The 11,526-nt window shown below is 38.3% G+C and overlaps 1 protein-coding gene across 1 annotated transcript; it reads left to right on the top strand.

The window, feature by feature from the left end:
• Positions 1–776: 776 nt before the first annotated feature.
• On the top strand, positions 777–10,608 carry LOC103702855 (D-aminoacid aminotransferase-like PLP-dependent enzymes superfamily protein). The gene is made up of 8 exons (XM_008785449.6): positions 777–1,037; positions 1,120–1,537; positions 1,653–1,770; positions 3,762–3,883; positions 6,136–6,221; positions 7,886–7,995; positions 8,078–8,107; positions 10,152–10,608. The coding sequence occupies exons 1-8, from the start codon at positions 812–814 to the stop codon at positions 10,206–10,208; spliced, it is 1,167 nt and encodes a 388-aa protein (XP_008783671.4). The 5' UTR covers positions 777–811; the 3' UTR covers positions 10,209–10,608.
• The last annotated feature ends 918 nt before the right edge of the window (positions 10,609–11,526 follow it).

The following is an 11,526-nucleotide window of genomic DNA, read 5'->3' as shown; positions in this document are numbered from 1 at the left end:
ACCTCAGAATGACATGGCAGAATCCTAGGGGATTAAAATAATGATGCATTTGTTCGTTAAATCATGGTGGTTCCAGACCTGTAGTGAGTCTATCCATTTGATGTCTGGAATTGCTAATTTATTTACATGAAAACCCTTTAACTTCTCGCTAATTCCATCACCAATGTATGAAGTCATGTGGACCCATGATTAAACTGGAAATAATTCAAAGCAGCACGAGCAGCACGAGTGCGGCTCGTTGTCCAAAGTAATCTAGAATACTTCTCTTGACAAGCCCCCAAATATTATTGAAAACAACTAAAATTATATCCTTTGTAAGAGAAATTAGACTTGCCACACGCCTACCAAGGACCAAGGTGCACTCCAAAATTCGTGATGCACGTCATGATGATTGAAATTTGAGGTGATCAAGCTGCATGATTGCATCTCTCCACCCACATTCTTACTGGATTTGACAAGTTACATAATCAATATAAAAATCAAATGAAACTGTCCAAACTTTACTTTAGTGTGCCCATCCCTATTTCAACTGATACGCATCAAACATAATTGATACTGGAATCTATAGCATCCATGATTTTTCTACGTGGCATGAAGCTCGAGTTAATTAAAATCTGATCGAGAACATGGGAAAAAACGAGGAGCAGGAGGAAGACAAACAATCTAGCATAGTTTACTGAGAACCGGGCAAGTTGGTTGCAAAAGTTGCTAGATCCAACATGGATCACTATGGGCTGCATCTAAGATATGTGAAAACTAAATGTGTCTATGCCTGTAGCCTCCCCCAAATCTATGCGTCTTTTTCTAGATCATGCGGGTTCATGACACCAGGCCCAATTGGGCCAGGCTTCTAGGAGGCTTCGACGGCCTCTGGACCGTGCTGGCCCGCGACACATGGCTCCAAGCCTTCACCGATTCAGTCAAAAAAACATTTCTGATGGCGGCGAGCTGCAGCGGCGGCCGGTTCCTCGTCGTTAACGGCGTCCCCTACGCCGGCGACGTCCCATCGGTCTCGGCCTTTCTCGAATCCACATCCGGTAACTTTACCACCACCCCTCTCCTTCTTCTCTTCGGTAACCTTACCTCCGACACCTAAAGGTGGCTTTAATGAGCACTCAGGCGCCTATACCACCACTCGCACCCACGGGAGCGCCGCCCTCGTCCTCTTCTGGGAGCGCCACCTCCACCGGCTCGCCGACTCCGCACGGATCTTGGCCGGGGCCCGGCCGGAGTTCTTCGGATCCGATCACCGCCGAGCTCGGTTTCCGGCGGCGTCCGCCGCGATCCGGCCATTTGTCGAAGAATCGCTGCGCGCCGGATTGGGGCTGGCGCTGAAGGAGCGAGATCGCGCCGGGTCCACGGAAGAGCTCGCGATCACGGCACTGGTTCGCGGCAGTGAAGAGGAGGAGGACGGGCTCGATGTGTTCCTTCATATGGGGTTCTTTGTTCCTCAGGTGTTCGGCGCCGCCGGAGCCCATCTGGCGGTCGCTGGCCGGGGGAGGGATGTGGCGGCGGCGAAGTATTCCGATTGGGCGAGGTGAGAGCTTGAGATCTTGAGTATCATTCGGATGGAATGTAGATCGAGTCTTGAGTGGTTTGTTGTCTATTTAAAGCTTTGAGATTTTTAGATGTTCTGCTTTGTTTGATGTCAGGATTAGGAAGGGTATGGAGAAGATGAGGCCTCCTCTAGTGACCGAGCTCTTGTTGACGAACGATGGGGATCGGATTCTGGAAGGCAGCGTGACAAACTTCTTCGTTGTTTGTCGCAAGGCAAGTAGAATTTTAATATTTGCTTCGCCCTTGGTGGAACTGAAGCTTGTGACATGTTTATTCATGGAATTGTTGAAAGTATACATGAAAGAAATGTGGAATGAAGAAATGACAGTGAAATTAGAATTCGGATGGCAAGCGTTCTTCATCATTGGAACCCACCTTAATTTTAATATCATTGTAATGAATAGATTTATATGTTATAAAGCTAGAGGCCATACACCATAGAAACATCATGAGCGTGAACCTGTGAAAAGAACAAATTGATCTGTGACAGTTCTTTGGCACTGCGGTTCATATTTTTAAAACCAATTGGTCATTGAGGATTGCTAGAACATGGCCTGGAAGATATGATGTTAAGTTTTTCAAAACGTTCAACCAGTCCAGTTGGTCTTCGTTTCATTTCCTCAGCTCAAGCCCTCTCCTCCCCCCCAAATCTTTATCTTCTTCAACTCGGTCATCTTCACTATTTTGTGCACCATGCTTGCCTTCCTGTCTATCCGTACACACCTGCTTGTTATGGAACTCCATGATGGGGCATGTGCACACCCCTGGTATGGCCCCATTGAGTTACCCTCGCATGTTATAGCAGCATATGTCCCATGATGATGGGGAAGGTAAACAAGTGGAGCCCATATCTGGCTGTGGAGGTCTTGGACCCTAACAATTGGCAAAGGTGAGAGAGAAACACCACAGCCCGTGGGGTTGGTGAAAAGCAGCCAGGCATGGCTGGCAGCGCTTGTTGGAGTAACAATGGTCGTTCAGTGCCAAGGAGGTTGATGTGTGAGACACTGCATCTGTCTGGTTGGTGTTCTCTAGCCTTGGATCACGCCAACCATAGGAGGGATGGGTGAGAGAGCGAGTGAATGAGTGAGTGAGACAGAGAGAGAGAGCAATGGAAGTTTGGATTGAGTGAAAAGAAGAAGTGGCCAAGAAGAAAACATGGCAGTGGGTTGGAAGGAAAAAGGGTGTCAATGCAATGGAAGGTCAACAAGGTCTCAAGACCAAGGTATCAATGGCTCAACCAATGTTTACATAGATTGTCAACTATGTGGCAGGCCTACAGTGCATGTAGGCAGAGCAGACCTCCACATGCTAGTATGTCTGCGATTTTGGCGAGCAGACTTGCTCATTAGGTGTACCATGTCTCATTGGTCAGTAAATCCTTTTCTGAAATTTTCTGGGGTGTCATTAATGTTATTAATGTTGCTGTGTTCGAATGTGGATAAACTCAGCAGTGAAATAGCTTTGCGTCTTATGAGAGGCTGAAAGACTTATTGAAGATTCAATATGGATTGCTAACTATCAATTGTTAGCAGTCAATACTCTAGGAAGGCATGCTCTAATGTCTGATTTCCCTTTTATCTTTTTTTTTCCCTTTGCCTACTCTCTATCTTTATCCATCTTTCCACGGGTGCCCCAAGTGTTGGTGTGAGTTTTTTTTCCCTCTTATTTTTTTTTGGAAAGTTTTTTCCCTCTTATTTTTTTTGGACTCTCCCCTGTAAAAACTTTAATGAACGAGCCAGCTTGAATAGTTGACCGTCATGTCTTTCAAACTGTTTGAAAGAGGGCTGTCTTTCTTATCCAGACTCCTCAGTTGTCGCACCATATCATAATCTTTTATAACATGTTAGACCGTTGAATGCCTAATGATCATCCAGGAGTTTACTTTATAATTAACAGGAAATAGGAGATAAGAGGAAAGGAATATCATTTTTTATAGTGCTTAACCTGTCCAACGAGCACCTTGCTCATAAGTCTAGCTTGTTAGTTATATTACCATATAAGATATGTAACAAGATTTTCCAATTACCATGTAGATCTTAGAACATGAACTTTCCACTGCAGTATTTGCAATCGTTTAAATAGCAATCCAGTCACATTATTCCTTTTTATTGCAGCTTATGTGTTCTTTTTCTACGACCATTGTTTTTGATCACTGTAATGTCAAATGCTGATTAAAAATTCTCAATTTATTTGCACTAATACAGGTGGTAAATGATATGACAGATGAGGCTCTACATGATCCAGAAAATGCATGTTCATTTGAAGTGCAGACAGCTCCCATAAGTGATGGGGTACTCCCCGGAGTTATACGTCAGCTGGTGATTGAGTAAATTTCTTATCTCTTGTGCAGTTGTCTTTTCCTGGACCTTTTATACGCTAAGTCAAGATATGCTGCTTGAAGATATTTCAAGTTTTCAACAGTCCCAAAAGTTGAGAAATTCAATGCAAATGTTTAGGGAAAGCATATGATATGAATTTTAGATGGAGAGAACAAAAAAGCCATATGAACAAAAAAACCCTTAAATCCAAATAGATCCAGCATATTCTATCCTACGTTATAATGCAAACTCTTGAGTGCAATTCCTGCTTCATCAGATCGCCACTGAAGGATAATTTGGTTATTTTTGTATATGTTTTTTTATAGAAAATGAATGGAGATTGATAACTGACCCTGCTTGTGCTACAGTTGCCTTTTCATGTCTCTTTATCATATTTTGGAAAGGATAGGCATGGAAAATGCAATAACAGAGAGTGGGAATCATATTAGGTCTAAGCTCATCTCCTTAAATACTCTTGTTTTAAATATCTTTCTTGAATTTCTATCTCTATATAATGTTTTCAAGAGTCAAAACAAGTGCATCTACAAAACATGGGAACATGTCTATCAAGGTCCATTAATAAAAAAAATGTACATAAAATCTATTTCAGAGCATATTCACCAACTAGTGAGATAATATATATATATATATATAAATATATATATATATATATATATATATATATATAATACTCTTATATCGAATCAGTCTAGTGGATTTTCTTGTGTCATTTAGTGATTTTTTTGGAAATGTTTCATGTAAAGAGAACAGTTATCCTACAAGAGCTATAAAAGAAAGTCCAATGTTGTCTCCCAAGAGCTAAAGCTTAATCATGATATGGTTTTCTTAGTGATTTCATAGTAGGCACGACAAAACTCTGGTATGATCAAGCTTACCTGAGAAGAAGGCTTCGAATGATCAAACATACTCCACAAATGCGTTAGAAATGATAAGCTTGGTAATTTGGGGTCAGCTAAGCATTAGATCCTCCTCCATCTAATGGATCAAATTGTTTGGCAACTTTTGACCTGATTCTTTCCAATAATTAGGGTAATACCTCCTTGCATTCAGCATTATGTTTTTGAAGAGTTTTTTACTAATGATTTTTCTTGCTTCACTTGGGTTTAGCTTATCTAACAACACCCTGATATTTGTTGCACATATGATGAATTTTAAAATAATGTCCACATTGGCCACCTATTAATCACTACTTTTATGATGATAGGTATTAGAATCTGTCCTTTGAGAGTTGTGGAAGTAGCAATTCTAAAGAACTATATCATAGAATAATAGTGTTATTATCATTTTGCTTCTTGTGCACTAATCATTTTTGCTAGCATACCTGTCAGTTTTGCATCAAAGCCATTTCTTTCTCTACTTATAACATGTTCTATCCACTGTCTCCCCAAAACAAACCCAACTTTCTCTCTACTTTGTTCAGATTCCTTGGAGTTTGACATTATCATCATAGCTTTAACTTTATTGGAGTTTGAGTAAGCAACTAATTATGTATTGGCAAGCCTACTTTTGATGAAGTTTGTTTGACACAAATCCCACTTTTTTTTGTTCATGAGGGATTGGATAATGACGTGCATGACACTGAAGCTTGCATTCAGAGCCGTCTTTTTTATGTTATTATTTCAATGGCTTGTATCTTATGAGATTGATGCAATTGACTGCTAAATGTATGCAGGGTTAGTATAAAACTTGTTAGACTGCACGGGATTGGGCTGAGATATTTTTCTTCAGAATTATAGCTGAAGTACTTACTAGTATTGCTCATTATATTGCTAAATTCTATGCAGATTAAGCTTAACAGTGTGAAACCTAAGTTATCAATCTAGAGTGAGAAGAAAATACCAGTGTTTTACATGGATCATTCACTAATTAATTATATGAATTGATGATTCATTTGTTCTGAAGCTTTAACCTAATAGACTGTTGCTGGCGAATTCATGTTTTACTAATATTAAGCCCTAGCGATGAAAATTTTCATCTTACTTAAAATTTCTCTGTCAAAAAATTCTTCACTTGATTCTGTTCCAAATTAATGGCAAACCACAGTTTTATGTATTTTTCATTATTAATAAAAATATAAGACCATATTTTTTCCGAATCTATATTAAGAAATAAATGGTTGGTTCCTGCCATCTTTCTGGGATATGTCCAATATTTTTAGAACTAATTGTTTCATTGTTAGCAATCTCAGAGATGCAATAATATTTTCATATGCGATTGCTTTTCATTTTCTTTCTTGAAGGATTTGCTCCAGTAACGGAATCCCACTACGAGAAGTTGCACCATCATGGTCAGATCGTGAACTTTGGAAAGAAGCCTTTGTTACAAGTAATATTTATATTTAATTTCTTTAAAATTATTTCTTTCATTATTTTCTGGAGACTGTGCACGGCTAGAAAATTATATAGCTTTAAATTTTGTTATCAAGTAACTTCATGTAGTGACCTTGTTTGTAGAGTGGATAGTTTTGGAACCTCTTGCCGTATAATTGGAGTATAGATGGTTTAGTTCTAATGAGCATTGATATTATGGATTTTTAAAAACCAATAAAATATGATTCCCTTTGACATTTTTACTAACTACTAATAAAGTGGTTAGTAAGTTTTTTGCATCCCATTTACTGCTGTTCTTAGCAGTTTAATATAATGCTTGATCAACTGAGTTGGAGTAAAATTCTTTATTACAAGTTCCTCCTCTGCCATCCTAAATTCCTTTTTTCACCCAGGTTTCTAGGTGTAAAACAGAATAAAAAACACGTAAAATGGGAAAAAAAAAACAGAAGACAGAGAAGCAATTCCATAGGTACAACCATGATCTTGTTTTCATTTTTCCTGGAGCATTTCTTGATCCACTAGCACTGGTTCAGAAGACAATCTTAATGACCCTTTCTTGTTAAAATAATTTTCTGTTTTTGTATCTAGAGAGCTTTAAAATTCTTAGAAATTTATAGAACTGCCAGAGATAAAAATTCTAGTTATCAGAGCTTCATAGGAATTCCTTCTTTTGCTGTTCTGATAGGCCTCTGGAGCTAGACAATGTGAACCCTATTCTTGAGCCCTGAAAAAATTGTTCATGATATGAGGCAATCAGGTTACAGGTAGGGCTGCAAGTGGATTGGATTGACCTGCTTCCATTTGGAACCAATCCAAAAATAATCTGGTCAAACCAGAACCAAAGTTATTTCAATGAGGCTTGGATTCAAAAACATGATCTATTTCAAATATGGATTGGATTTGGATCACTAGATTTCCAATCGGAACCCAAACAGACCCGAACCGATTTCAAACCTTTAGATTCTTGTTTGGATATAAGAAATTGGTTTTGTTTTTGTCATATAGTTAGTGAATAATGTGTTTTTAATTGCACCTATATCCAATAATCAATCAAAACTTATGAAGAATATGTTTTTGATAATGTTTACATGTTGAATACTTTATTATCCTATTGTATAATATGTTTATTTCATAAATAGACAAAATTTATATATGTTTGTTATGGTTTAGGCTAGGATTATTATTGACCTAAGTTGATCCAAAAAATCCGATCAATTGACAAAACTAATATTATACCCGACCCCATCCATCTTGAGGTTTAGGTTCATTTTTTTGGACTTGATTCATATATGGATTGGATTCGGATTATGCCCATCCTCGATCCAACCTGATTTGCTTGCTGCCCTGGACTTGCAAGCCATGATAATTGTAAACGACGGCATGAGGTATGACTTAACGAACTTGCCAACATCTACCACATGCCCCAGATGTCAGGGATTTTTTTTTTTTGTTGTTTGTTTGTTTTTTTGCTGAGGTATGGGGGTTCCCTCCTCGTCTTATAGAAATAATAATAGGTTTAGAAAATGACTAGCTCAGTAGAGGGCTTGCTTATATGGACTTGAAATTTGTGGAATAAGGGAATCTTTTTTGAATTACTTGTCGTATTGAAGGTGCATCATGTGCTCTTTGCTCCCTAAGCAGCTCTAACGTGTCTTTTAGGTAGCTTGAGACTCTTGCAGCATGTTGAGACAATTCAGGCTCCAACTTCATGCAAGGCATTGTACATGAAAACCTGGAAGGACGTACCATGGGAAGTGAAGCGATTCGAGGTCTGTACACTTCTCCAATCACAAGAGCTTTGAGAGGGGGCTATCTTTTTCCATACTGACTCTCTTATGTAATTGAAATCAGGGTGTTGGGCTCATCACAACTGAAATACAGGTATACAATTGTTTGTTTGTATCAATTTTGATTGTTATAAGTATAAAAATGATTTTTTTGGTTGAAGCAATGGAAATTTTTAATACCTTCTTGTGTTGTTATGGATGGCATTTGTGCATTGTCTCAAGTTAAATGTTTGCTGAGTACTCATGTATCATCAATGAACTCCATGCTGATTGATGAGCGCACTTACAAATATTAGTGTTTAGGAAATTTATGTATATATACACCAATTTACGTGGAATGGAATAACAACACTGACACCTCTTGGGCTTGGAAGTAAAATGACTAATTTGGTAAGTCTTGCTGGTTACAATTAAGTGTGCTCTCTATTCTGAAAACTTGTCATTTTCTATTTTCATCTGGAGTCTTTCAAGTCTAGGGGGAGCATTAGAGGATCGCTCATTATAGTCTACATACTAGGATAAACATCGGTAATATTCTGATCTCTTGAGTTTCTCTATCTGGCTTGCGCGAGAAGTCTGGTTATATTCTGTTCTTGATTCTTGATTCAGTGGCTAAGATACAACAGGGTCATTATAGTCTACATACTAGGATAAACATAACTTGTCCTATAAGAATTCACCCATAAGTATAGCTTGGCTCATATCTTATTTTAAACAAGGGCATGACATAACTGGTGTTTGGTGAATATATTAGGCATGACATAACTGGTGTTCGGTAATATTCTGATCTCTTGAGTTTCTCTATCTGGCTTGCGCGAGAAATCTGGTTATATTCTGTTCTTGATTCTTGATTCAGTGGCTAAGATACAACAGGGTCATTATAGTCTACATACTAGGATAAACATTACTTGTCCTATAAGAATTCACCCATAAGTATAGCTTTGGCTCATATCTTATTTAAACAAGGGCATGACATAACTGGTGTTCGGTGAATATCTTAGGCATATAGATCATTGATTGATGTTGACCTGGACACATTTCTTGGTCTGATGAGCAATCAGAATGAGCCTGGCCAGGCTGTGAGATTGGCTTTTTGACTAGCAATATAGCTAACAATTCTGCGATCCTGATCTCTAGTTTTGCAGCCCATGTTAATTTGATATCTGACTTCATTGATTGACTAAGATTGACCTAATGAGTTTTGGATGCTGAAGTAGAGAGGCATAGCAATTATTTATGGTTGGTTATAGGTGTGGGATTGCTCATCAATTGGTACATTTTTGTCCCATTTTAGGATATTACTTTTCTCCTTGGGATTGGGGAATTATTACGAGGCCAGTAGGCAATTTTGTTCAACGATAAGGAAATGGAGAGCAGTAGTAATGAGTTCTTCTCTAAGTTCCCTCTCAAATCCATGTCGATCTCATCAACAGAACGCTGACATACATAGGATAGCTACCAAGTCTTGCATGATTACCTACCAAAAGAAAACGACAAAGTCTTGCATGATTTGTATAGCTTACAAAAACCAAATAGGATAGGTACATGGCTGAATTGGTTTCTTACGACGTGGGATATTTCTATACCCAATTTCAAGTCAACCATGGTGGCTCTGAGTGATTTGACATAAAATTTTGCTGACACAATCTCTACCCATGATACATGCAATTCTGCTGCTAATCACAACCCTTGGTACATAGCTTGGGCTTGATGGCTAGAAAGTTGGCTAAATGGAACAGCATGTGTTCAGCATCCCTAAATCAAGGCTAAAAAATGCCTAGCCTGTTGGTAAAGCCTCTTGGTGATTGCATCATTTACTTGGGATCTAATCCCACCTTTGGAGAGAAAGCTACCCCCAGTTCTTAAGCCCAACATTGCTAAATTTAGATTTAAATTTAGACTAGAATTGTTGCATTGCTGAAGTGCATGATGCATATCTTATTCTTGGAATTATGTTGAGCTTCGTTTTCAAGAAATTCTGTTTTATATATCCTCTTGTTTTTCTTAATTCAGCCAGTTTGGTGACAAAGTAAATCATGCTCGTGTATCTTGTTTCTTCAGCCAAATCTTGTATGATTTTCGCAGCAATATTCTTGGCCATTCTGTTAAGCTGCTTTTTTCCATCCTTTTTTTTTCAGAGGGAAATAGCAAACCGAGCAAGAGTGGATGGATACCAAATAAGTAAATTGTTTTGAAGAATAGCATGCCTGCTTCTTCAGATAAATTTGGCGTCAGGAGTTTTGTTAAAGTTGATGTAAAGATTAACGGGCATGAACTGGAAATCATTTTACTTGGGGAATTTATTCACTTCTATGAGTGAATAAATGTTCATGGCATGTGGGGCAGGATTTTGCTCATGGATTTATTCATCATTGTTCGACAGGGGAACCCTGGTGTCAAAGGGCTCCGGAGGTTCAAAACAAGTTTGCCTAGCGTATATACATTGATTCATAAGTAGGCTTAGTAAATGGTGTCAAACTGTTATGCTTAGAATGCTTATGTTCATTTTCTGAATACTTAGAACTCTCAACCTAATGGTTAAAAGACTGATATAGAGGAGAAGATTAACCTGCTGTGATGCACAATTTTCTCAAAGACTACTCTCAAAGATGGATCATTTAAATATATTTTTGAGATTTATCTCGGGTTCCCAGTGTGTTTTCTATGATGGCTTGATATTTTTACCCCATTATCCATTCACACGCCAACCTTTCATTCTGTTCCCTAGTTTTGGGTCTGTTTGGTTTATTGGAGAAGACCTGCAAAACTGAAGTATTTGAAAGAAAATGAATTTTTGATGGTGGGAAAACTTTAACAAAGTTTAGCTTTTCCTTTTTTCTTGACAGAATTATTTTTGGCAACCAAACAAAACGTGGAAGATGATGCAAGCTTGAGTTCGCAATGAACCATCACTTTATTTCTGCATTTTATCGCAATTCCCAAAATTAAGGGTCTCTTTGGTATCGCTTTTACTTTCTGCTTTCATTTCCAAAAACCAATAAAGAATAATAAGCTATGTGAATGATATGTTTGGCAAAGTATTTGTATTTTTAAGCTGTTAGTAAATTTACAGAAATTTTTGAAGCAAAGATTCTATGCAAGTTCTATCACCAAAATCTATCTTCCTGTACTATTTCACTAATTAGTACATGTACAAAATCAGGAAAAGAACAAGAATATCAAACAGGCCTTAAGCTATTGTCCTCCGCGTGGATAAGACACTCTGAATAAACTAGCTATTCTGGATTCAGAGTAGATAAGCATGGAGTGTTTCTTTTTTCTTTTCTTGTCATTTATGTATGATTAATAGAGTCTTCTGGGATGTGTTCTGATGACCCCAAACATATATCCACCAACCTCATCCACTCGCAGAAGCTTGCACCTAGATTTTTTCCCCCCCTCAGTCGTAGACTTCTCCATGCTGCTGGGGCGTCACTCTGTAGCACTTTCTGAGATGTTCGCCAATTTCTTCTCGCTGTTTGGTGCTGATTTGCCATTTTATGACCATGTTAG

The sequence above is a fragment of the Phoenix dactylifera genome, chromosome 8, assembly GCF_051530095.1.
Source record: "Phoenix dactylifera cultivar Ajwa chromosome 8, Ajwa_hap1_PhDact_Kaust_v1.1, whole genome shotgun sequence".
NCBI lineage: Eukaryota > Viridiplantae > Streptophyta > Magnoliopsida > Arecales > Arecaceae > Phoenix > Phoenix dactylifera.
The sequence above is the reverse complement of the archived record's forward strand: the minus strand, read 5'-3'. Positions and strand labels throughout refer to the sequence as shown.